Genomic DNA, 27,976 nt, shown 5'->3' with positions numbered 1-27,976 from the left:
GGGGAGGGGCCAAGGAATGGGACGGAGAAGGTGCCCCCATGCTTGGCTGGTTAGATGGACAAATTCGCCAAGGGGAAATGACAGGGGATGGATTGCAAAGTCCAGAGCACCAGAAGAACAGATTGCTTATGGATTGGATGCACTGTTTCAATAGATGACTAGCTGGATGACTCAAGAGATGTCTAGATGGATGGATAGATAGATAGATGGCCTGTAAGTGTATCATCATATTTGCTCATCTATGAATGCATCTCTATGAATATACCTTCTTGGATTCAATCTAAGCCTCTTGATCTGTTTAGTGCACCTGTATATGCTGCATACATCTATATAGGTGTTTGTGTGCTTGCATCTTCCGCATCATTCTGCACACTGGTCACATGTACCAAGGCATGGCCACAATCCAGAGGGACCTATCCGCGTGCGCAAATTGAGCTTTTCCTTAAAAGGCATTTGATATTTTCATTTGTTCTTTTTATTATCGGGCCTACTGCTGGCTTTTAACGCATCTTAAAATTTTAATATTGAAATGGGTGGCCTTATTGCTTGGCTTGCCGTCTGATTGGTTCTCTTGAGTCTTTAGGATTGTAAATAACTGTGATGGTTGAGAGAGATATAAAGAATACGCTATGTGCTCCCACAAAGGTAGAGGGGTCTATATGGATTTTACGAGCCCCAAGTTTCCTGCTGTGGAGAGCCCCCAATGGCTGGAAGGAGACTGTGGAGAACTGCTTTTGAAAAAAGAAAACGTAAAAGAATTTTCATATGAATTTAGATACAATTTCAGTAATAATACATTTATATTGCGCCCACCAGGGAGAAGGCATCTTTTGTGTGCTCAGTTTACAATAGTAGGGATGCCTTATTCATGTAGGCATTTATGTATGTTATTTTGTTTCCCATATTTCTTCCAGTAGCAGACTCAAAAATACTTTTAAAATATTTAAAAAGTAATGTGTTGACTGAATGAAAATATTAATGGTTCCCTTGAGGTATACAGATGGTGTGGCTCATTAAAAGAAGAAGAAGAAAGAAACACTCCTGGTCATATTCCAAGTCACCTTGAGATGGCATGTGTTTGTTGTTGTTTTCCAGTTTTGGGATGCCCCCATACTTTTTGCCTAAATATAATTGTTTGGCCCATATGCTAATATATTTGGGGGCTAAACATTGTGATGGATTGTCACCTTGTTGTGATGAGGGAGCTTGTGTGTTCCAATGAAGCTGTGGGTGTAACCACTGGAGTCATGCACTCCTGGGGGGGAGGGGTAGAGGAAGTTCCTGACCAAGCACAATCCAAAGACTTCAACTGTGAATCAGGCGGAAAATAACATGGTACATGTTAAAACAGCTGTGAAGGTGGAAGAAGGCTGCAATAGATTGAGAAGCCACCATCGTCGTATTAACCATGCCACTAGTTGGGATCCTTACTCTGTGAAGACTGTGTTGATCGGCTGTGCACCAACCGCCACACATTAAAAAAAACCTCATGCACAAGTGTCTTCAAAGAATTTGGAAAGCCATCATACTTGGACAACGAGGGATCGCCTAAGTAAGCAAGCAAGTTAGTAAGTAATGTGACTTGATGGGGTCAATGGAGGACCCATAATCCCTTTACCATATTACATTTAATGTGTTTAGATTTCAGTTTCAATGGGCTTTCTGGGGAATTAGCTTTGCCAAATATAGATATAGATATAGATATATTCATGTCAGGAGCGATTTGAGAAACTGCAAGTTACTTCTGGTGTGAGAGAATTGGCCGTCTGCAAGGACGTTGCCCAGGGGATGCCTGGATGTTTTGATGTTTTTTATCATCCTTGTGGGAGGCGTATGGAGCTGGAGCTGATAGAGGGAGCTCATCCGTGCTGTCCCCGGGTGGGATTCGAACCTGGTAGCTTGCAGATCAGCAACCCAACCTACAAGTCACAAGGCTTTAATCCACTACGCCACTGAGGGCTCCGTTTATATATGAAAAATGCTCATTGTGAGCAGAATAACTAAAGAATGTGTTCTTTGGGTACTGCCAGAGACATGAATAAATTTGCTTAGGATTGCAGCACATCCATACATGCCTTGGTCTATTATCTGCCTGACTGTCTAATTGTGGCCTTTCTTAGGAAGGATTTGAGAAGACAGTAATATGTAATAAAGACAGTGCGCCATCTGTGTTTTATGGCCTGTGTCTCTTAGTCCCAAGCAGAGCAAGCCTACTGAACCATTGGGAACTTGCTGAGCCAACAGTGATGTAAATCCCATGGCTTCAATGTGCCTACCATTCTAGTTGAGGCTAACAAATGAATGTAGGCTGATACGTTTTGATTAATGAGCATCGTTGTGAACATGATGCCTGGTTTATTTCAATGGATTGGGAAGTCCAGATGCAGGAGGAGAGGGCTCCTGTGTGATCATTATTTGTAAGAGAATTTCAGCAGGTGTGCATCTGGTTCAAAGGCATGCTAGGGTAGTCAGATGCAAAATGATAGGGCATCTGTAACAGATGTATATAGGAGAAGGCATTTATACCAGCAATATTCCTCTGCTACTTATCTCTGATGGTTGCTCCATGACTTCTTTTGCATTCAGCCACCTACTGTGTGCATGAAGAGCAAAAGTAGTGAATATACATGGGCAATTTCACAGATAGCTGACTCAGCATGTGTGTAATTGCGCATGTTTAAGACTTCCATGCAAGACGTCAACATGGCAGTTTGTACAAAACATTCTTGCTGAACTTTTATGTTGTTGGAAAGTTCACCTTGGAAAGTTAATCTCTTTCTCCCAAGAAGTGCTACGTGAGTTGACTGGAATTTTTCCGTAGTCCCCAAAAGTAATTTTTCTGGGTTCGGCTTAGAATAGATCACTTAAAAATAAATGGGGCAGAAGTTTGTCAAGCTAAATGAAATCCTACTCATTTCCGCTATACCTTAAATTGGTAGCAACTTGGATTTAGATTTCAACTAGCTTATACAAGATATCCAGTGTAATAATGCATTCATGAGATGCAGCTGGTATTTGGATACCATTTTGTCTTTGCCGGAACGCCTTTTGTTGAAAAACTCTCTAGCTGTACAAGGGTTTTAGAACAGAATTTCTTGCATTTGAGACCCTTTTATCTAGATCTCTCCTCTAAACTCCCACACTTGCTCTTACTATCCTGTAAATGCATGGACACAAATATTTTGCAAGTAGACCACGTGTAACCTTGGTCACTTTCTTGGGACCGCCTCCTCAAGTCCCATCTACACTGCCATATAAAATCCAGAGTATCTGCTTTGAACTGGATTAGAGACTCATATAATCCAGTTCAAAGCAGATAATCTGAAGTCAGATAATGAATTATATGACAGTGTAGAAGGGGCCTCAGTCTAACCTTGCTTCTATTTTCTCTCTCTGCTCCTCCTCTAATCTCCAGTCATGTATTACGTCTCCTTCGAAAGGTGGTCACTTAAGGTTGCAGACTTTATTTAATTTTTTTATTAATTAGCCTTTTTATCATGTCAGAAGCAAACATACTGCAAGTTGCTTCTGGTGTGAAAGAATCGGCCATCTGCAAGGACGTTGCTCCAGGGATGCCTGCACGTGTTACCATCCTGCTGGGGGGCTTCTCTCTCATTACTTAGCTAGGATATAAGTTCCCCATGTATATGTAAATTCAAAGCCATTAGTAAACGTTAAAGTTTGTAAACTACAACTGTCTATCTTGTTTGTTTTTGGAGTCACAAGGAAACCGAAGATAGCAACATAGGAAAACAGAGGAATTCTTTGTTCACCACTTTGCTAAATGAAGGCTAATTCTTAACTGTTTTAGTTTTCATACTTGCCCCAAAAAGAGCTAACATCCTGGGAAATACTAATTCCCTGCAATTTTGGCTAATTAAAAAGAAAACAAAGTACAGTATATACTGCAAGATTGACAGTCCTGACACTAGGATGATTTTTTTATCAGTTTAATAATTGTGGTGGTAGTAGTATGTGTGTGTGTGTCAAAATGAGAATAGATGTCTCTTGGCAAGATCTGTGTCACTTGACGAGGGATGTATATATTTTACTATTTCATTCTTACAAGTGGAAATCAATTATTTCCACAGTTTTCTCATTGCTGCAGGAAAAACGAATAGTCATGTGTATGTATGTGAGTGTGCATGCTTGTAAGTACTTAATTATAGCAAGGGATTTATAAAAATTATTATTATTATTATTATTATTTCCAAAATGTACACATTATAGCATGACTATTGATATATAAATCCATCAATTAGCCACCCTGAGTCCCTTCAGGGAGGGAGGGCTGGTTAAAAATAAACATTATTATTATTATTATTATTATTATTATTATTATTATTATTATTATTATATTATTATATTAACAATAGTAATTTTACACTTTTTAATAATATTAAAACATATGTATCTTATTTGAAAGAAAACTTCCTGACCCTACACCAACATAGAGTCTTACAATAATTTGTCTTTTTTTTTCTTTCGTGTCAGGAGCAACCGGAGTTGCTTCTGGATTGAGAGAATTGGCCGTCTGCAAGGACATTGCCCAGGGGACGCCCGGATGTTTTTTTTATGTTTTTACCATCCTTGTGGGAGGCTTCTCTCATGTCCATGCATGGAGCTGGAGCTGATAGAGGGAGCTCATCCGCGCTCTCCCCGGGTGGGATTCGAACCTCGCAGCCTTCAGGTCAGAAACCCAACCTTCAAGTCACAAGGCTTTTATCCCCTAGGCCACCGGAGGCTCCATTTGTCCTATCAAGCAATATGTATGCATATGTGTACATGTCTGTGTAAATTTTACACATGATATGAGATATTTGAGCAAGAATTCTGCTGCTGCTTCTTCACGAATAGCCATCTTGCACCAGTCAACAACACCAACAAAAAACCAAACACATGTGCTTTTTCCCTTTTTTGTAGTAAATTGCAAGTGTTCGTATGGTTTCCAGAAAGCCATGAGATTTTTGGTGCAAGACTGCTGTTTTTGCACACAATGCAGCAAAACGGCACAACATTCTCACAACTATGTTATTCTTCCCAATGGAAGACACATCTACACTGTAGAATTAATGCAGTTTGACACCACTTTAACTGCTATGGCTCAATAATTTTAAATCCTGGGATTTGTAGTTTGGTGAGGCAGTAGCACTCTGGCAGAGAGAAGACTAAAGGCCTTATAAAACTACAACTCACAATTCCATTGAGCCATGACAATTAAAGTGGTGCTAAGTTGCGTTCATTCAACAGTGTGGATGCAGCCTGCCAGAAACTTTGCTTTTGCTAGAAAACCAAACAGCATAAATGTGTTATTCCTACACCTGACCCACGTCTCTTTCACTATGCGCTAAGTGACTCTGTGAACCATTACCAGGGTTGTTTTCATTGGTGGGCAAAGTTCACCAAATTCAATAATTCATTTTCATTTTTCACAAAGGAAACAGAAGGGGGGGGGGACTAAGGCTGAACTTGCACAGATGGTCCAAGCTCAATTCTCCAACAAGTCCACAGTGTAGGGGATTTGAACTAAAGGCACCAAGCTCAAACTTTGAGCCTCGGAAACCTGCACGCCATCTGCTGGACCAGGGTGACCCTTTACCAGCCTGCTGCCTCTAGGAACCATCTATGCAGACAAAACAAGACCGAGAATGAGTGTGTGTCTATTTCAAAGGCCCTATCCTATTCTTTCAGGATGAAAAAAACAAACGGGGAAAAGATGTGAAGATGGTATTATGCTGCCAAACAACTTCTTTCCTGCAGCAGCAGGGATCCAGCTAGAAATACATTATGATGATGAGAACACCTCCTGGGTGGGTCAGGTTTTCTTCTTAGAAATGCCCAGAGCATCTGTCTCTTTTATCTACTTCCCAGGACTGGGGAACCTACTGTATGTCCTCATATATAAGTTGATTTCATGTATAAGTTGAGGGCAATTTTCAGAGCCAAAATTATGGATTTTATATGATCCGTAGATAGTCAAAGACAGAGAGAGTACAGAGAGTCGATGCTTCTTTTAGGTACTTGTAGGACTAAGCTCTCACCTTTCGCCACTCTACTCAGAGAAGGAGGTGGTTCCTTGTTTGATAAGAGTTATGGTACGGTGCTTACATTGATAAGTCATCCCATGTTTTGAGGTTGATTTTTAACTAAATCTTCTAGCCTTGTAAATGTGTATGCCCCTGAATAAACCAATGAGCATAAATACTAGTCATACTAGCTAGTGCAGTGGTTCTTAACCTGTGGGTCCCCAGATGTTTGGCCTTCAATTCCCAGACATCCTAACAGCTGGTAAACTGGGATTTCTGGGAATTGGAGGCCAAAACACCTGGGAACCCACAGACTGAGAAGCACTGGGCTAGTGGATCCTGAGAGTTGTAATTTTCCTAATCTTCTTTCCTCTTCTTCCTCAATTCTGTATGACCTATGGTATTTAGGCTGTATCTGGTTTCTTTGTGAAGGAACAAAATCCATCACTCCAGTCCACATTGTTGTTTCACATCACATCTTTTGGGCCATGTTGGCTGAGCACAATGGGAGCTCTAGTCCAATACATCTGGTGGGTGCCATCTTGGAGAAGCTGGTTTTTGCATTTCATAAATATCTGACCGAACAGGTATTAGCACTCCATTGCAGTGTGTAGTCTGCACATATATTGCTAAATTACAAAGATATTATGTGGTGGAGTGGGGGGCAGACAGACCTTAGTCCCAGGGCGTGAAATCACATCTAGTAGCTCCTGCCATCCCTTCTAAACCTGCACTTCTAACATTTGGAGCAAAGTGACTGCTCCAGTAAGCACAGCAGTACCTTCAGAAACTCCATCTGTTTGTTGTTTTCTGCCTGTTTAAACTGATGAGATCATGGTTTCGTGAGGCCAGAAAGAGACAATTAGCATCTTTTGCAAAACCCGCAGCAGAGTAAGAGAGGTGGAATCTCTGAGCAACACCTGTTTGCCTGGTGGCCGTCCTTTTAGCAGGGCTGCAGGAGAACTGGGCAACATCTGGAGGTAGTTGTTATGGGCATGGGCAGGAGCAAAGGGAAAGCTGCAATGCCTCCTGGTGGCAGGAGGGCCGAGGATAGATGGAGACATCCGAGGAGGGAACAAACCATGGATACATCCCTGATGTGAAGAAAAAAGGTGCAGAGTAAATCTATGTGTCCTCAAACATTTCACAGATTAAGTGTGCATCTACATGTAGAATTAATGCAGTGACACCACTTTAACTGCCATAGCTCAATAGAGTTGACATTTTATGAAGTCTTTAGCCTTCTTTTCCAGACTGCTGATACCTCACCAAACTATAGATTCTATTATTCCATATCTCTAAGTCATGGCAGTTCAAGTGGTGTCAACTGCATTACTTCTACATCAGAATTATTGAATTCTGGGCCTTACTATTTTTTATTGCCCATTTTACAACTATTTGTCCATTTGGGGGTTATTCTAACATAGACACAAAAGAGTTCCTATGAACTATTCCTGTGTTCTTTCACGTAACTTACTCTAAGGATGGTCTTGCCCAATAAAATCAGCATATTGTGCTAACAAGGGTTTAACAAACATCCCCAAAAGTTTATTTTCTTGGGGTGCATCTATACTGTAGAATTAATATTTTATTTTGGGAAGTATAGAAACTGAAAAAAGTTTCTACATCACTTTAACTAGTGTTTCAATGCTTTGGAATAATGAGTGGTGGTTTTACAATGTCTTTAGCCTTCCCTGCCACAGAATTCTGGTGATTCACCAAACTACAAATCCCAGGATTCCATAGCATTGAGCCATGGCAGTTCAAGTGGTGTTAAACCACATTAATTTTACAGTGTAGATCAGTGTTTCTCAACCTGGGGTTCGGGACCCCTGAGGGGGTCATGAGGGGATGTCAGAGGGGTCTCCAAAGACCATCAGAAAACACATATTTATGATGGTCTTGGGAATCTCTTTGGCAGAGAAGGCTGAAGATCTCTATGCATGTCCTCATCCTTTTTTGAAACAGACAGCAAATCCTGTTAATGTGGGTGAACTATAACTCCCAACCTCTAAGATCAGCCCCCTTGAAACCCCACCAGTAATCAAAGTTTGGCATGTTGGGTATGCATGGCAAGTTTATTAGTTCCATCACCAGTTTGGTACAGCCCCCCACCCCAACCCCACTGGTATTCAATGTTGGCCATGTAGGTAGTGTGCCAAGCTTGGTGCAGATCCACTGTGGACTGGGTTCAGGGTGCTCTTTGATTGTAGGTTAACTATAAATTCCAGCAACTACAGCTCCCAAATGACAAAATCAATCCTCCACCAGTGTTCAAATTTGGCCGTATCGGGTAATTGTGCCAAATTTGGTCCAGTGAATGAAAATACATCCTGCATATCAGAGATATTTACATTACAATTCATAACAGTAGCAAAATGATAGTTATGAAGTAGCAACGAAAATAATTGTATGGTTGGGGGTTACCACAACATGTGGAACTGTTTTAAAGGGTCGCAGCATTAGGAAGGTTGAGAACCACTGGTGTAAATACACCCTTGATAGGTAAAAAAGTGGTTGCTTCAGCGAGGAGATGCTGGAAGGAGTGGAGACTGGCGAAATGGCATCAGAATATGGATGTATGTGGCCCTTCAAACAGCCACTTCTTACAGATGTTGTGGCAGAAGCTGTATTCCTGTGAGCCATGAAGAGTCAGCTGTTAGTCTAGTCAGCTTCTGCATATGGAATATGGACAGAGCACCTGCTTGTCCTTTTCTTCACATCACAAAATGTCTCCAACCAAGGCAAAGTCCGCCACGGGTGAAAAAAGTCAAAAAACAGCCATCTGCCTTGTCTTGCATCCCGCTTCTGCAGATTGGGAAACAATTTCACGTAACTTTTAAGAAAACAAACAAATGAACCAACACTGCCTCTTTTTTTCCTGAGGGAGTGGGGTACAATTCTGGCTTCAATCCTATATGCCTCATTGAATTTAACAGAGATTACCAGCGAGTACAAATGTGTTGCATCATACTGCAAGTTCCATGGAGCCACATTGCCCTGTCTATTAACCACATTTAGGAGCAAATTCAACATGACACTAATTGCACGAAGGCAATTAATGTGCACTTTCAAATAATGTAAAGTGCTAGTGAGTGAGAGGACATAGGCAGGCTTTGGGGAAGGAGAATGTAACCCATTATTTTTATGCTACAATCCCGATCCGCCTGCTTCTAAGAAAAAAAAATCCAACAAATGTTGACATTTTGGTGCAAACAGCAACTGGAGGGGTGCTTTCTTTAGTTGATGCCAAGGCAGGATGGAAAGGGTTAACTTTCCCATTTCCAACAACTTGGTTCTAAAATTCCTCCCTGCTTAATTCCTTACTGTGCTTGACCTTACAAACTTCCTACCTCCCTCCTGTACATATTAATGCCATTTGTGCAATTAACTTTGGGTGCATCTATTCTACACTGTAGCATTAATGCAGTTTGACACCACTTTAACCATCAGGCCTCAAGGCTGTGGAATCATGGGAGTTGTATCTATTTTAACCTTTGTAAACTGCCTTGTGTGCTAGACTTGAGGGCATTAAAAGGCTGCAAATAAATGAATAAATAAATAATGACAATGATGGTAATTTGTCTATTAAATTTATTCAGCAGATGTGCCATCCACCGACATTATAATCCTGTCTCCAACTCCACTTTCTATTGGGGTCATAGTTTACAGAGTGCAACATCCTGTTTATTGGTTGCCTACAATTTCATTGGTACGATTGTTGAAAGTCAGCATTTATTATTAATATTATTAATAATAATAATATACAGTATTTACATGGTGATAAAAAAAGAACTTAAAAAAATCCACACCGGCAACTATGGGGAAGATTAGATGAAGTGGAAACATGCCAAGGTGTCTACCAGGACTGGGAATGATAATAGTCACCTGAAATTAAAAGTGACAAGAGTGCTGTTAGGATACTTCCTTAGGCTGTGACTAGAAAATTGTGTCCTAATGGGAAGACATTGACACCAGGACCAATGACACGAAGCAGGAGCAGCCTGTATTAATTACAGAGTTATATATCTGGCACTTGTAAAGATGGGCAAGGAGGACTGGCAAAGAGTACATCTACACTGTAGAATCAATGCAATTTGAAACCACTTGAACTGCCATGGCTCTGTGCAATGGAATCATGAGAGCTGTAGTTTAGTGTTAATAACCTGCCTTATTTGGAATGTATTAAAAGGGAGCAAATCTGTGCTTTGATCCAGAGGATACGCAAGTGAACATTGTGCATGTCTCTTTGTACTTGAAATGATAGTGGATTTATGGATTTGCAGATTTGATTAAAAATGTTCTCTCTAGAAATCTCTAGGTCCTTCATTATGGTGAAATGATGCTGGAGGTCCTGGAGAGGCATAATACCTCTCTTTATGTACATGGAACATAAATGAATTTGATTAGTTTAGAGTCCCGACTGCAAGATATTTCATTATGTACCTATGTGCAAAAACAGGTACAGTAGAGTCTCACTTATCCAACCTTCGCTTATCCAATGTTCTGGATTATCCAACGCAGTCTGCCTCCCACCCGGATGCACAGTAGTTTCTCTAGGCAGCAAAGACTGAACTTTTTATGGATTTAATTTTCGACAATGTTGTTACTGTAAGTTCATTTTATGCAATTCTATCTTTATTTGCAGTCAATTTGTTAGTAGCCAATGTTTTTGTAGTCAATGTTTTCAATACATTGCAATGTTTTGGTGCTAAATTTATAAATACAGTAATTACTACATAAGGTTACTGTGTATTGAACTGCTTTTTCTATCAATTTGCTGTAAAACATATATTTTGGTGCTTAATTTGTAAAATCATAACATAATTTGACATTTAATAGGCTTTTCCTTAATACCTCCTTATTATCCAGCATTTTCGCTTATCCAAGGTTCTGCCGGCCCATACAGTAAGTGAAACTCTACTGTATTCCAAAATTTGATACAATATGGTAAAATCCAAAATACTTCTGGTCCCAAACATTTAGGATTAAGAGATACTCAACCTGTATAGACTGAATGAGAGGGGAAAATCAGTTGGCCTCTATTTGCTAACAGTGCAATCCCTTCTAGATTTACAAAACCAGTCTGGGTTAATAGTTAACATTCTTCAGGAATTGAGTGGCCAAAGGGCACTCCGAGAAAGAACCCTCTTCTGCTTCAAGCTGAAATCCTGAAAGTGCCTGAGTGGAGAATCAGGGCCACAAAGTCAGGTGAGTCTCCTTGGAGCATGGAAGGCAATTTGACAGTGTAGTGACAGGGCGAGAGGAAAGGTTACAAAGGGTGTCTTGAGGATCTACAGTGTAGAATGGAAGCAGTTTGACACCACTTTAACTGCCATACCTCAATGCTATGAAATCCTAGGATTTATAATTTGGTGAGGCACCAGCACTCTTTTGCAGAGAAGGCTAAAGATTTGTAAAACTCCCAGGATTCCATATCGTTGAGCCATGGCAGTTAATGTGGTATCAAACTGTATCAATTCTATTGTGTAGACACACCCTAGGACCATGGAGTCCAGGATTAAAACCCTCTCTTAGCCATGGAAACTCACTAGGTGACTTTGAGCAAGTCACATTCTTTCAGTCTCAGAGGAAGGAAGTGACAAACGTTGCCAGGAAATGACCTGAAGAAACACCAGAACAACATGAAATAAAGATTCAGCATACAGTATTTCTTTAGGGATGTTTCATGCACTCGGTAATGGCAACTCCAAATGATGATGTATTCTGTGAAATGGTGATGCCTCTATAGGTTTATCATCTCAAGCACATCACGAGCTTTACAATGGAAGCCATTCATACCACCAGTTATGAGCCATCCACTGACTGAGTAATGAGAAATCCTACGGCAGTGGACATGCATGGATAAACATAAATCTTAAATTCAAATAGCTTGTTGACTGCTAAACAAAGGTTTATGGTACCTTCCAAAGGAAGCTGCCCTTTAAGATAATTCCCAAGTAGAGTCCAAAAATGGAGGCAGTTGCATTGAAGCTGTCAGTAATTCTGGCTGTTTTCGTATCCCCTGGGAATGGGTATTTTGTAAAGCCAGTGGGTCTTTATTAGCCAGTCAAGGCCAAACTGATATCAAGAAATTGAACTCCCCAAAATATGAAATGTATAAAAATGTATCAAATTGAAACTCTGCAAAAGCCTACCAAGCTGCACCTTTTGTTCACATTAACCTTTGTATGAATTATCTCTGGAATGTTGTCGGGTCAGACCCAAATCCTCCTCTTTATCCCCTCACAATAAACTGAGGGATGTGGGGGGAAATGCTCAATGAATCGATGTCAAAGCTCCCTAGGTCCATTGGTAAGACTGGAGCTATCTCTGGCACCCACATCTCGAGCCAGCTCCATCTATGGGAATGATCATCATTCTCATTGTGTATACTGGACTAACTTTATTGTGCCAGCCAGAGCTAATCCATTAAGCTCAGCAAGGACTCTTTTACATATTACCACACCACATTCCTTCTAATAACGCCTTTCAGAGGCAGACCATTAAATGGACTGACACTTCAAATCTTCCATTGACAGTTTATTGAATTTCCTGCCACCATTGACTGTCAAACAGTGATGGTGCTCCACAGAATCCTCAGCCACTAGAGTGCAGATCCTAGCTGGACAGTTTTTCAACCAATCAGGAACTGGAGTGGGTTTCTTGAGAAGCTGTCAAATGAAATCAAAATGTTCTGTATTCACAATTGCAATGTGTCAATACTTTGGAGTACTTCCTCTGCTGACATCCTCTTTGGCCATTGAGAATAAACTTCTTGGTTTTGCCTTCTATCCTGTGTGTGCCTGATTTGGCCGTCTGAAAAGCGAAACCCACCAGGTTTCCGAACCTGCAGTTTTTCAGTTGCTGAAATAATATAACTAAAATATGTTGCATGACAATATGGCTAATGCATAACAATACATTGTTGATGGGGAAATAAGCTTATCTTGCTTTTTTGTGGAGTACAATTTGTTGTAAAACATGATGCTTAATTTGTAAAATAATAATGTAATTTGATGTTTAATAGGCTTTTCCTTAATCCCTCCTTATTATCCAACATTTTCGCTTATCCAACGCTTTTATTTTTCAGTGATTGGTTTGAGAGGGGGGCAAAATTCTGTTCGCTTACACTTGAAAATTACCTAGGGCTAGCCCTAACTGCAACTGATTTTGATATGTGCATGCTGCACATTCTTACAATGGTTGTTTCCCCTATTGTAACTGAAGATTAAGCACTGGCTCTTTTAGCCATTAAAAGGATCTAAATTGCTGCAGGGAACTGTAAAATGTGGCAGAAATGGGCCCACTCTACCAGTTAAGATCTTTGGCATGCTGGGGGATTTTTGGGGGGAAGATATTGGCAATTTTATAAACCCCAGAATCCCATGGGACTCTAAATACATACACCCCATAAATTGCCTTTGGGGTCATTCTTGGGGACAAAAATAATTGAATGTTAGCAGACTCTTAGGGATGCAAAAACAGTCCAGGGACCATACTTTGCCCATTCCTCTTGTGAACCATACTTTTAAAATTCCTGTTTTTCTATGTTCATACTATAATAGCCAAAATGTCAGAGAGCCAAAGGAAAAGGCGTGTTGGAATTGTGGGCTATGGACATCTAGGTAAGTACCATTTCTTATCTGTTTCTCCCCATTTATCATACTTCAAAGATGAGTCTCATCTATCTTATACTAAGCTTGATTTTCTAAGTTGACTTGGCTTGAGTTTCTTTTGTTGTTGTTGTCTTTGACTGAATATCCAATTGCTCATTTTGTCTATATTCATTGAATCCATGGGATTTACCAGTGTGCCAGCCCTCCATTCAAGAAGTGGTGGAAATGAGTCTAATCTAGTTGGGACTAACCAATAGAGTGGCAGATTGTGTATGTTTACCCTGGATGAAATTATCAGATGTTCTCTAGCAACAACTGACTTTTGTTTCTAGCCAGTTCTGGCTAGCAAGAGTAACCCAATTTTGTATGGGCCAAAAATCCCTTAGGACTTGGACCACACTGGTAGTCTTTCCCTGTCACCTCCTAAGGTTTGTTTTTCTAAGGTTTGTGTACTGTGGTTGTCTAACTATCAGGCTTTTTCATTGATCTATGCTGAAGGCTAGCGGAAGAGCCCTCTCTATTCTTGAATCTGTGTTGCTTCTATAGGAACATAAGGTTACCTTGCTGGCGCACAACTAGATTAGCATGAAGCCCAGCATTCTGTTTCCAATGGTGGGCAGCCAACTATTTCTTGATCCTCACAAAAAGGGGCATGAGATTCTTCCATCAGTGACTCCAAAAAGGATGCCACCCCGGGGGTAGGAGGATAAATGCTGCCTGTTTAGCCAATTCTTCTTTTTGGCTGTGAAACATGAAGTTCTGTGGCTAGAGGCTGAGAAATCCTAGTAAATATGCTTGGACTTCATAGATGGTTTTTGTTCTTCCACGGGAAGGGTATGGCAGATGCAAGGGAAATAGATCCAAAAGCTCTGGCTTTGTGATGCTCTTCTACTCTGCCTATTCTCTTCAGGACAGTACCTGGTGAAACGGCTCCAAGACGACGGCTTTCAACATGGCTTGGAGCTGGCCTTTGTTTGGAATCGAGATTCCAGGAAGCTGGAGGGAAGTGTGCCAGCGGAGCTACGTTTGGAGAAGCTGGCAGACTTCTTGGCCTGGTGAGCTGGCAAGCCTAGCCAGAGATTGCTTTACTGGCATGACAAGGATAAGCAGAATGAACCGATCGCGAGCCTTCGGGCATACAAGTATACTTTGAACAGCTGCAAATAATTACCGGGTGCCAGTGATGGAGTACTGCTTTTAGCCCAAGGGCCAGATTTAATATCAAATAAGTTCTCAGGGGGCCATGTACTAGAGGTTGGTGGGGTCAAAGGCAAAAAGGCAAGACCAAAAGGGCTAGCATGTTTTAACTTATAGCTCTCCCTACTAGTATCTGCTATAAGCCTTTTGGTGAGGTATTGCAATCTCTAGAATGGTGGACCAGCTAGGAAACCATCAAATGCTTGATGTCACAGGAAACGTGTAAGGAAGGATTTGGAAAGAGGGTCCCCATTCATTTGTACAAGGGAAAGGTCATTTCTTGGGGGTGGCAGTCCATAGGGAGGGAAACCAGTGGAGGAAGCCACTTTTTTTTAAAACATTTTTATTGGGTTTTACATTCATAATTCATAATTCATAACAACACTACTTCCCTTTTTTCCAATATTTTTTCCCTCCCTACCACCCACACCCTCCCTCCTCAACCACAGTATGTTTATATTAATCTTGCAGATCCAGCCACAGGTAAAGTCTTTGTATTTTTTCTTTAATGTAATCGTTGGCTCCTCCATTTTTCACCCAGTTGAAGTAGTCTTTCCATCTGTTTGTAATGTCCTTTTGTTTATTCATTCTTGTTACTTGGTTAGTCATAATTCCTGTAATATCTAACAACACTTGATCATACAAATAATCATTCCAATTATTTAACGTCCATTTCGATTTGTCTCTCCATCCTCTAGCAATCACAGCATGTGCTGCTCTTATTGTTACTTTCAATAACTCTTGGCACTCAGTTTTTATACTTGGATGATCCAGCACTCCCCAAAGTAACAAATCATTATTAATTTGTATTGTTATCTGTAATAAGTCCTGGATTTTCCCTTGTATCATTAGCCAAAAAATTTTTAATTCAGAACACTCCCACCACATATGTGAATAAGTGCCCTTTTCTTTATTACAATGCCAGCACTTTGAATTCTTCCCTTTTATCATATAAGACAGTTGTTCAGGAGTTCTATACCATCTTAATACCATCTTTTTTTCTAATTCATTATATTTTTCTGTTTTTATTTTATTTATGTTCCTAATTATTTCGTCTACTTCTTGTGTGCTTAATATTTGGAAAGAGGGTCCCCATTCATTTGTACAAGGGAAAGGTCATTTCTTGGGGGTGGCAGTCCATAGGGAGGGAAACCAGTGGAGGAAGCCACTTAACTATGATTTGTTTTAAGTTGCCCGTGCTGAAAATCATTGGCCACTCCTGAAGTTTCCATTGATATCACTGTGGATGAAGTAGAATAAACAACAGCTTGAATTATAATACAACAAGAGATTCAACATTATCTGCTACAGACTGAATAGAGACAAACTTCATTACATATCTTAGGCTGTATCCAATTTGGATAATTCTTAATTCAGCTTGACAACATTTTAACTGCCATGGCTCCATGCTATCAAATCCTGAGTGTTTTAGTTTGGTGCTGCACCAGCCCTCTTTAGCAGAAAAGGCTGCTAAACTTGTAAAACTACAACTCCCACATTTCCATAGCATTGAGGCATGGCAGTTAAAGTGCTGTCAGAGTGCATTACTGGTAATTCTACAGTGTAGAAGCATCCTTAATCAGCCTGGAAAACATACAACAACCCCATCCTTAATCAGTTCACCATTCTCAATATCTATGAATGGCCATGCTGTCTGAAAGATTCCAGGAGTTAGTCCAATGAATAATCTTTCTAATCTCTAATTGTCATGTAGGAAAGGCTTTCATCTGATGCAGAACTTTTAGGGGAAATGTATTTGGTAATACATTTGTTAGTCTTGCAAGTGCCAAAAGACTGTTGTTTCTGGCAATAGTTGATAATTCAGTATCATTGCCAGAACTTAGAAGCAAGAAGTAAGAAATAACACATTACTTGCAGTTAATTTCTTTTTTTGATAAAACGGAGGCAGAACTAAGAACCTCATCATATGGGTAGAAGGAAAGTAGGGGAAAGCCAGGGACAGCATGGGACAGCAGAGGGAACTGTCTTACTCTGTTCCCTACTGTGAAAGTCCATCTTCTGCCATCCCACGTCCTTGCCCCATAGAGGTCCATCTTTCCCCCGCTTTCTGCCATTTGTAATCAGGTAATATGAGCTCTCTAGGAGCCACGGTGGCACAGCAGATTAAGCCACTAAGCTATGGGACAGGGTGAGCTCCCATTGTTAGCCCCAGCTTCTGCCAACTTATCAGTTCAAAAACATACAAATGTGAGATCAACAGGTACTGCTTCGGTGGGAAGGTAACAGCGCTCAATGCAGTCATGCTGGCCAAATTACCTAGGAGGTGTCTATGGACAATGCCAGCTCTTCAGCTTAGAAATGGAGATGAGCACCACCCACCAGAGGTGGACTCAACTAGATTTAATGTCAAGGGGAAACCTTTACCTTTACTTGAATATGAGCTGTACGTTGCCGAATCAGAGCCCCATAGAATTCCACAAGTTGCCTTGTGTTATGTTATGGACTCCATGGGACTCCGTTTTGGCAGTGTAAAGAAACAGGGAGAAGACACAAAGAATACTGATGAGGTCATAAGTCACATTGCAGTTATAACATAACAAGTGTTAGCATCACATCTTTTTATGTATAACTCTCATCTTTTGATGTGCAACATTATTCTATTGGTTATAAGGATTATAAAGGAGTGGCTTCATTGCGTAGTTATATTTGGTATTATAAACTACAAGCTTGTTGCAGTCTGGTGGTATTTAAATAACTACGGTAATTAATTCTGAAGTATGAGGGAAGTCAATAATTACTGTATTTTAAAATTTGAACTATAAAGCTAATTGCTTTTTAGACCTGTAAACTAATGCTAACTACTTTGAAAAGTAATTTTCCTAGCTTCAGCCTTTCTTCTTGCTCTCTCTCTCTTCTGTTTCAAAAGCCATCCTGACATCATCGTTGAAGTGGCCCACCCCTGCATTGCTCGAGAATATGGGGTATCCTTTCTCAAAACTGCAGATTTCATGGTAAGAATTACATATTACTCTAGGAAGAGCCAGCTGGTATCACACATTCTTTCTCCCAACATTTTTTTCAAGGTGAGCAGGCAAATTACCTATGTTTGCTTGCTTCACTGAAAATAATATTTCTTGTCTATTGCGGAAAATTCCCAGAATCAAACCACCTTCATGCCCCAATTAACCAACTTCCTTAATTTAAAGTTTAATAGACTGTTTACAGACCTGTCACAAGACATTTGTGCTAGCTGCAGATAAATGTCTTCCCCATGCAAACGTGCAAAGTATATATTTTGGCATATAAAGTAGAAAACATCACTGGCACCTCTTCCTCATTATTTCCTTATCAGTAGAACCATAAGGTTAAACCCAACAGTGTAATACAACTCCTATATACATGTGGGATGCATTCCTCACTTATAGTGGAAATGGGAAACCGTGGATCATAGTGAACCCTATTGAAATGAACCACTTCTGGCAGATGTATGCCAAAGAATTGCATTAAAGGTACTAGAGAATGTGTAGACAGCTCCCTAGTATTTCTAGATTGTCCAATGTGATGTTATAGTCAACCTCTGGTAGAAGTACATCATAGAATTGTGTCAGATGCCCTAGAAAATGCCTAGGGAGAAATCAGGGGTACTGATCCCATAGACATGGGTTGTATTGTAATTCTTATCTAAAATAGAGCCATTGAAATTAGGCACAACTAATTCATATTCCACCCTCTCCCAATGAGTCTGTTTTACAGAGAGCAATATGAGGTGTAATCCATAATAATAATAATAATAATAATAATAATAATAATAATAATAATAATAATAATAATAATTTAATTATTTTCTCCCCTGTCATGACTTTACAAGTGTGATGCCAAATAGTAGGACCGACTGTGGTTATTTAGCATGAAATGAATCAGGAGAGCAGTCTAATCCCACCCTGAGGCAGCTGTGTCCCCATAGGTTTTCAGCATTAATCACTGCAAGCATTTCTATGTCTGCCAGGTGGGTTCACCAACAGCTCTAGCTGATTCAGGCACCGAGCTTGAACTGCGTGAAACTGCAAGAAAGGCAGGGCACACACTCTATATTCCCAGTGGGGCTCTCTGGGGTGGCCAAGACATCCAGCGACTGGACGATGGAGGGATGCTTCAGGTATGCTCCTGCAAAGGGGGAGGATGTTCAGACTGTGGGTGATAAAGGGAAAGGTGAAGAAGAAGACATGTGAAATAGCTTGTCTCTTAGTCCTGCCAGAATTATTATTATTTATCTTTTTTCTTCCATCATAGAACTCAAAATTGTAGGTTTCATTTTTGCTGATTTGATTAATACAAGAGTTCTACCTTGGAATATCTAAAAACTCTAGTATGACTGAATGGTCAATGTCCACCATAGAGTTGCACTGGAAGACTCGGAGATTCTCTAAGCCAGTGGTTCTCAATCTGTGGGTTCCCAGATGTTTTGGCCTTCAACTCCCAGAAATACTAACAGCTGGTAAACTGGCTGGGATTTCTGGGAGTTGTAGGCCAAAACACCTGGGGACCCACAGGTTGAGAACCACTGCTCTAAGCATTTGTAGATCTTCCAGAGTGATTCTGTATTCAACTTCCAGTGCTGGAAGACCTACAGATTCCCAGAAAGTTATTCTTTCAGGTAAAAAAATAGTGTGTTTTCATATGTGGTTTTTCTACTTTTGTGAGGATCCTTCGGTCTTAACCTTAACAAATATGAAGGGTTGACTATATTGTTCTTAGTGGCCATGCAAGCTAGGGAGCCATGGGAACTGGAATTTAATAAAGTAACTTACCCAAGCTCTGTACTGTTTGAATCACCATGTCAATATTCTATTTTAACTTAACATATAAGTGTTTGCTCCAGCAGTGCTACAATTTTAAATAGCTGGCAACCAAGATGAATTTGAGGAAGGATTGTTCCTCCTGACTCTTTGTTCTTCCTCTTCCTAGGCATTAACAGTCACCATGGTGAAACACCCTGACAGTTTTCGGCTTGGCGGGCACCTTGGGGAGCTGCTGCAAGGGGCCCGAAAGGAGCGGGTGGAGCTGTACAATGGCCCTGTGCGCCAACTGTGTCCCCTGGCCCCCAACAACGTCAACACCATGGCAGCAGCATGTATGGCTGCCTCCAGCCTGGGCTTTGATGGTGTGAAAGGCTGCCTCATAGCTGACCCCAAGTGAGTCCCTTACTGTCTCTGATGATGCTGGGAGAGTGGCAGTTTGTTTTATCTGACATCAAATTATTGCATCTAATGGACTGCAATTTCCCCTTGTAGCCTCCCTGACTGCCACGTGGTGGAGGTTGAAGCAACCGGGCCAGGAGGCTTCTCGGTCAACACCAGGCGCAAGAATCCAGCTGCTTCTGGTGCTGTCACCGGAGCTGCTACTTTTGCTGCTTTCTGGAGCAGCCTGTTGGGTAAGAGGATAAAAACCTTCCCGTATGTATTATCTTGTAAGTTGGCCTTGCTAAAAGTGCAACAGCTTGCTCTAATGATGACTTTGCTCCTAAACCTGGCCATTTCTACAAAGATACTTCACTATCAGACAGGACAAGAATTCTTTGTTAATAATAACTTTATTTTTATACCCCGCCCCATCTCCCCAAAGGGACTCGGGGTGGCTTACATGGGGCCAGGCCCGATAAAACAAACAAATAACAGTTGTTGTCCTTTGTAATGATGAAGCATCTTTGTAGAAATGTAGCTCTCCAGGGTGATTTATTTATCATGTCAGAAGCAAACCAAGGGTACAAGTTGTAATGTATTTGCAAACACAAACCAAGTTGGCATTGGGTTGTTGTATGTTTTCTGGGCTGTATGGCCATGTTCTAGAAGTATTCTCTCCTGACGTTTCATCCACATCTATGGCAGGCGTCCTCAGAAGTTGTGAGGTTGCATTGGCAAAGTTGGCATTATACTAAATGTCCTTTGACCTGTAGCTGGCCACTTGGAGTACCTCTGGTGTTGCTATAAGAAGGTTCTCAATTGTGGAGGAGGATGAAAGTAAATAATCTTTTCCCTTGGGGATGTTCTAGCCCATTTCATTTTTTTAGGAGTCAATCTCTAGCTAGTCCATGGGTGGGAGATGTGCGACACATCAGATATTGTTGGACTGCAATGCCCATCTGTAGACGAAGGATCATGCGATCAGCAATGCAATGACATCTTGCGGGCCACACATCCACCAACCTTGCTCTGGTCCTTAGGTTGCAAAAGCATATGGGGAAAATGTATTCAGAAGAGAAGAATGGGGACCACTGAACCCTGATGCATCTGGGCAGCCATTGTGCTGATTTAACTAGTGTACAGTACTTATTTGTTCATTTATCAGTTACATATATAAATTGCCTTTCCTCTCATATGCTGAAGGAACATTAATATATATGACTCCCCTATTCTCCTTTATATACACAATAACCTCATGAACTAGGTGGGAAAGAAAGAGAATTTGTGTTGTCGAAGGCTTTCATGACTGGAATTGCTGGGTTGTTGTGAGTTTTCCAGACTGTATAGCCATGTTCCAGAAGCAATCTCTCCTGACGTTTCACTCACATCTATGGCAGGCATCCTCAGAGATAACCTCTGAAGATGCCTGTTATAGATGTGGGCCAGTGATTCTCAACCTGTGGGTCCCCGGGTGTTTTGGCCAACAGTTCCCAGAAATTCCAGCCAGTTTAACAGCTGTTAGGATTTCTGGGAGTTGAAGGCCAAAACATCTGGGAACCCACAGGTTGAGAACCACTGATGTGGGTGAAACATCAGGAGAGAATGTTTCTGGAACATGGCCATACAGTCCGGAAAACTCACAGCAACCCAAAGAGAATTTGCCCAACAAATTTCATATCTAAATACAGACTTGAAGATTGACCTCTAAAATCTGAGTCCAATATCATAACAATTACACAACACTGGTTGCCTAGTTAAAAAAAAAAGGGGGGGTAAAATGATAAAACTCCCTCATTAAGGGGTTTGTGAGACACTAGAAAGGTGCAGACATAATGGACATCTCTACTGCAGTTGTGTAAGATGGGGCAGTGGAGAAGGATCATGTCTCTTGGCCCAAAAGGAGCTCCTTAAGTAATGTTTAGCTTAACTTATTAAAGAGCCAACACATGCTAAAAACTGCTCTCTGGGCTTTTCATAGTTTCAGCACATGAAGACTCTTCCAGAAATGGCTAGCAGGGCTTTTAACAGAAATATTGCCCTAATTGTCCATGAGAAAATCACACTCTTTTCAGCCTCAGAGGAATGCAATGGGAAACCTATTTAGAACAAATCTTGGCAAGGAGACATTGTGGTAAGGTTGCCTTAGTGTCGCTGTAGGTTGGAAACAACTTGAAGGTACACAACAACCCCCCCCCCCCCCATGATTGTATGAATACTGTAATGTGATTATAGTTTCGTCACTAGGTGGCACTAGACCTAGATACAATGGGCTCTAAGGTTTGGTTCCGGGACCCACCATGGATATCAAAATCCATAGATTCTCAAGTCCGTTTATATACACAGTAAAATAGTGTCCTATTTATAAAATGCCACAATCCAGGCTTTTGGGGTTTTAAAAAAAATTCAAACTGTAGATAGTTGAATTTGTGGATGCTAAATCCATGGATGTGGAGCACCAACTCTAAATCTAAATAGCACCAGAAATTACCTGGAGATTATATACTTTTTGCCTAGCTTCCTAATTAGTGTACCTTCACCTCTCTCATGACAATGATCAATGCAAAACAAATATCTGACTGGAAAGAGCAAATGCTTAAGTGTTTTACCCACTTACCTGACTTTGATCAACCTACACTGCACTCAATGAGACTTCCCTCCCAGTAGTCAGTCATATACAGTATAGGATTGTGCTGTTTAAATATAGCTTTGAAGGAGAGCACAGAAGTAATGCATCACAAGTAATAATGCATTACTTTCGGAGTGCCACAAGGGGATCGCAATGTTCCTTTTTACAAACAAAGTGACTTTAACATAATTACTCCTTTCAGGTAATGTACAATGCAATCTCATTTCGTTTTCTTCTTATTTTTGTAGGAGCTGGAAATGTTTTCTCGGGGCATTTTGAGAGTATCCCTTTCCCCTAAATTTTAGGTCATTTTCATACTTATTAAGATGGATTCTTCCTACTTTCTCCTTCCCAAAAAGAAGTAATAAGAAAGTCGTAAATAATGCAATGAATAAAGCACAAATTCCCACCATAAATGAATGGTAATGCAGTAATAAATTACACAACAAATTATTCTAAAGAGTTGTTTCTCTAACCAACACCCTTTTTCAGAAAATGTGGATGTCTTGAGTGAAATCTGCTGGGAGATGTGTCTTTTTCAGAAAAAAAGGAATCTATTTTCAAGGGTCTTGACTGATCTTCTCTCTTTTCTACTCTGCAGTATGTCAAGGCCATGGAGGCCGAGTCTATCTCTGCTGAACCTGAATGTTCACAAGAAAACAAGCTGAAAATAACTGCTCCAGAGGTTCAAGCAAGGAAGGGAGTGGATGACAAGAAAAACTGATTGTAGGTGGCATGTCTACAATCCCCCCTTCCTTCCGCCTTCTGTACCTTAGTGCATGTTTTAGTCCATCAATAATACACAGAATTGTCTACTAATGCTGCAGCAAATCCCACCAGCCTGTCCTCTCCTATCAGAACTGTCTTTGAACAAAGGTAACAGGTCAGTTCCACCATTTGGCATACAAAAATTATAGGAGATGCTGGAAGGAGAAAGGGGAAAAGTGATTGTTGTGGTTCCATGTTTATGCCAGAAGACTCTCTTGTATGTGGAGTATGTATGTGTTAGAAGTTGTGAATTTTAATCTTCATTTCATCAGTGGATTTTTTTTAACTGTGTGTATCTTATTGTATGTCTTTTATCTCTTGTTCTGATTATGTTGTATCCTGCCTCAAGCTGCAGGGAGAGGAGGATAATAAATTTTTTTTTATTATTATTATTATTATTATTATTATTATTATTATTATTATTATTATTATATCATTCAGCACAATAATTGAGCCCCCAGATGGCGTAGTGGACTAAGTGACTTGAAGGTTGGGTTGCTGACCTGAAAGCTGCCAGGTTCGAATCCAACCCGGGGCGAGCGCAGATGAGCTCCCTCTATCAGCTCCAGCTCCATGCGGGGACATGAGAGAAGCCTCCCACAAGGATGGTAAAAACATCAAAACATCCGGGCGTCCCCTGGGCAACGTCCTTGCAGACGGCCAATTCTCTCACTCCAGAAGCAACTCCGGTTGCTCCCGACACGAAAAAAAAAGCACAATAATTAATAAGGAAGAATAGCATGTGTATTTTTTTTTAAAAAAATAATAATATATGGATGTGGAAATGGGATTACGTAGTCCAAAGCGACATTAAATGTAGCTGACTAAATTGGTAGCATTTACCAGATTGGTGAGCATATCTACAGGAACCTGGAGGACTTCAGAAAATTATAGAAACACTTGGAAGCCATGTAAAGAGCAAGTGAGCAGGTGGGGGAAATTACCTTTAGAAAACAGTTTCAGGAAACATTGTCCTCCATTGTACAAAGCACTATTTGTCTCAAAGATACATGCGTTAAAGCCAAAAGTCAGTTCTACAACTAGAAGAATGCTTAAGGGTTGCCAGTGAGGTGAATATTGGTTGATGTGAATATTCTCTGATATACGTTTTTTATGAACATATTAACGTCCCTTTAATTTTAGTTGCAAAATTGGAATGAAGAGACTAGAATTGTGAGCGGAATTCGTTTCTCCCATTTCCTTCGTTTCTTTTGGTATTTTGGAAGCACGTAATGGGAACTCCCCTTGTGGTACCAAAAATCTGCTCATCACTAAAGCAAGAAGGAGCCGATCCCAGCTCCTCACCTGCTTTTCGTGAGCAGAGCAGCCTCCTTGCCTTAGAAAGTGTTGTGGTGTGCAGGCCCAGAAAACGCGCATACCTGCCAGTGCCTGCAGCCAAGCGCCTCCTTTTACTCTAAGGAGTGTGTGTGTGACATGCAGGCCCAGAAAACATGCCTGCCTGCAGCCGAGCACTTCCTCTAGATTAGAAAGAAACAGCAGGTAAGAAGCTTCCTTAAAGCACACGGGAAGGGGAGTGCATGAGAAGGGGAGCTATAATGGGCTGATAGAAAACAAATCTTTCGGCACCCCAGAACAAAAACATATCTGCTCTCCCAATTTCAGGAAGCTCCCAAAAATGGATCAGGGCCCCCAATGAAAACCGGGACACGAAACGAATCGAGGTTCATCCTGAATGCACAACCCTAGAAGGGACAGAATTGCCACAAATCTAATTCACTGAACTGTAAAACAGTTAGTTATCTACTGAAAAATATGTTACAAATGCAAGTTTGAAATGTGTACATTTGATGTAAAATAAGAAAAGATATGCATTTAATGCACTGAATTGCGTCTTGGGAAGTCAGCGTTTATCTATTAAACTTAGTGCAAAACCCTTGTCACTCGCTGTCTCTCAACCCAATCAGCCTTACAGAGCAATGATGAAAAAGGTGGAGAAACAGAAAAGAGCATGCTTTCTTGAGTACAAATATAAATAATAGTTAACCAAGTCAAACATCATTTTCTCCAAAGAATTCCCTTAAGCTTAAGGCAATTTCAGGAGCATTTCAATGCAGTACTTTATGCAAATGTAGCTCATTTTGTCCAAATTAATGTTGCTGAGATTTCAAATCTGTAAAAAAGATATACCGGTAGTCAAAATTCATGACATGTAGTGCTGACAATCAAGAAACAGCTATTGACAAGTTGCAATCTATCAAAATACTAAATGACAGTATTGAATTTGGTTAACATTGCTATGTATTTCTCAATAAAATAAGCATATGGTCCAGATTTATAAATGACACTTTTTTTTGTCTTTAGGAAGCACCCACACTACAAAATATGTAATGTTTCATCAGTCTTTAAAAAAAAAAAGATGCGATTTACTAAAAACTACCGCTGAGAGATACAATGACAACTCTTACCCTTAGTCCCATTTCAAATGCTGACATGGCCATTTGACCCAAATGCCTTCCATACATCTCTGTCCACCTCCGCTGATTATCCCAAGCCTTCCCAAGTTCTCAATCCTCCTGCCTTATAGTTTCCAATGTCTTTCCGCACAAGTAACCTGATGGCCGCAATTCTGTGAATGCTTATTTTGGAGCAAGTGCCACCGAGTTTATTAGACAGACATCTCAGGAGAGGCTTCTTTATAATTCATGGGTGTTTTACAAGGACAGGGAATGACATTTCCAAGTGCCACTCTTGGCAATAGTTGCCCAGAGCACTAAAAAAAAATCATATCCTCCAGCCATTAAGGAGTGGACAGGACATATTGTCAATTTTAAAAATAGACAAAAAAAACAAAGAGACTAGGTAGAGAATCGGATCTGTTTCCCAAAGCCTTTGCAGCCTATCTATCCTGTCAGAATTGTTAAAGAACACGTCTCTTTTTCTGTCTGTTGGAACCATATTTGCAAAACTGAAATTTGGATACCTAAAACTTGACATGCATACTAGGTAAGCTCTAGGAATATGCACTTGCTGTATTTGAGTCTTAATACATATTGATATCAATTAATTTAAATGGCTTCATGAGTTTGAAGCTACTGTACATCTTCATAATGTGGCATAATTCAGTCATTGTTTGAAACCAGAGATAAGCAGTCTAAGGACCCATTTACATTGCCATATAATGCAGTTTGAAACTGCATTGTGTTGGTCAGTGTAGATGCATATAATGCAGTTCAGTGCAGTTAAACTGCATTATATGAGTGTATCCTGACATTATATGGCAGTGTAAATGGGGCTTAAGAGACAAATCTACAGTACGGTAATTAAAAACCTTCATAAACATTTTTGAGCAGATAAGGACAGATTACAATAAAAAGAAGGTAGCAGAAATAGGGTCACAATTCTGAATACAATTGTTTAACAACTTGTGCACAGAGACGAGAACTATAACAACCAATGCACAGAAATAGATTATGCTAACAAAAAGGGTAGAATAAGAGACCTATTCCACAAAAGAAATTTAATTGTAATTTAAACCAAGAGTATAGATGCTATCTGCCAACTACTGGGGTACAGGATCCAAACCTCTGATTTATAACCTATTGCATGTGTCTGTTCAGAAGATTATATGCTTGACAGTGTGTTTTGATCTGACATTATTACATAAAGAAATCCTACCATGCAAACAATTATTTTTATATTTATTTAAAACATTTGCATACTTCCTTTCACTAGCAAGATGTCATGGTGGGGTACACAACTAACAATAATTTAAGACACAAATACAGAAATCTACAAGGAAAATAAACCCCTCTCAGTTGGATATTAAAACCAGCAAGACAGGAGGGGAGATTAATAATAATTTTATTTCTTACCCACTCCTCCTTGTGTCTCGAGGTGAGTTACAACTTAGATAAAAACATATGATCATCTTAAACATTCTGTAAAATACACCTATTAAAACTATTTCTATAAAATACACAGAACAAAGATTAAAACACAAGGCGTGACTTTAACATTCATGATTAAAGCTGATGCGTTATGTGTCCCAGATTCTGAAATTCATTCTGTTAATTATTGCTAATCATGCTTTTTACAGCTACAGAATGTATCTAGGCTAAAATTCCATGCCTTATTTCAGTAATAAACTTCTTTAGTGCCTGATTTCATAACAAGTAGCTCCTAGGCATGGGTAATTTTTAAGTGCTTGGTTTTAATGTTTACTCGGATGTCATGCTTGACCTTTTATCGTCAAGTCTTCATTGAGGTCGAGCAGCCAACTCTCTGGACCCAGCTCTGCTCTCTCAGGCTGTCGGCTCTATTAGGAGCTACTGCCAACCTTTCCATTCGTCTGGCACAGACTCTTCTTTAACCTTGCCTTCTCTAGTGATCTCAGATTCAATTGCACTGTTGATCACTCTTAAGTCTTTACCTGCATCTTTTCTTCATGCTATAGAGGAAAAAGAGAACTAGAACTCTTTCTGGCCATTGTGACTCTGGACGCCTTCTTTTATACCTCCCAGAAGCCTACTTTCCCCTGCTGACATCCAATCAGATTTGAGAGGCCCAACATTTCAACCCCCTCCCCATCAATCTGCTTTCATGGAATGTTGTCCATTGTCCAACCAATGGCGTGTAAAG

At 40.3% G+C, this 27,976-nt stretch overlaps 1 protein-coding gene across 4 annotated transcripts; it reads left to right on the top strand.

Moving 5' to 3' along the window:
* aspdh (aspartate dehydrogenase domain containing) lies at positions 1–23,766 on the top strand. 4 transcript variants are annotated; one of them, XM_062984631.1, is made up of 10 exons: positions 1–213; positions 1,352–1,568; positions 4,495–4,690; positions 13,595–13,654; positions 14,556–14,700; positions 17,730–17,814; positions 18,810–18,959; positions 19,769–19,995; positions 20,095–20,234; positions 23,211–23,766. In XM_062984631.1, the coding sequence occupies exons 3-10, from the start codon at positions 4,576–4,578 to the stop codon at positions 23,246–23,248; spliced, it is 960 nt and encodes a 319-aa protein (XP_062840701.1). In that variant the 5' UTR covers positions 1–213; positions 1,352–1,568; positions 4,495–4,575; the 3' UTR covers positions 23,249–23,766. The 4 variants fall into 4 exon arrangements, with proteins under 4 accessions (XP_062840701.1, XP_062840702.1, XP_062840704.1 ...); XM_062984632.1 differs by lacking the exons at positions 1,352–1,568; positions 4,495–4,690 and having other exon boundaries at positions 3–213; XM_062984634.1 differs by lacking the exons at positions 1–213; positions 1,352–1,568; positions 4,495–4,690 and adding an exon at positions 4,702–10,934.
* Positions 23,767–27,976: the final 4,210 nt, after the last annotated feature.

The sequence above is a fragment of the Anolis carolinensis genome, chromosome 6 (assembly GCF_035594765.1).
Source record: "Anolis carolinensis isolate JA03-04 chromosome 6, rAnoCar3.1.pri, whole genome shotgun sequence".
In the NCBI taxonomy this organism is placed as follows: Eukaryota; Metazoa; Chordata; class Lepidosauria; order Squamata; family Dactyloidae; genus Anolis; species Anolis carolinensis.
This window is presented reverse-complemented; position numbering and strand designations above follow the sequence as displayed.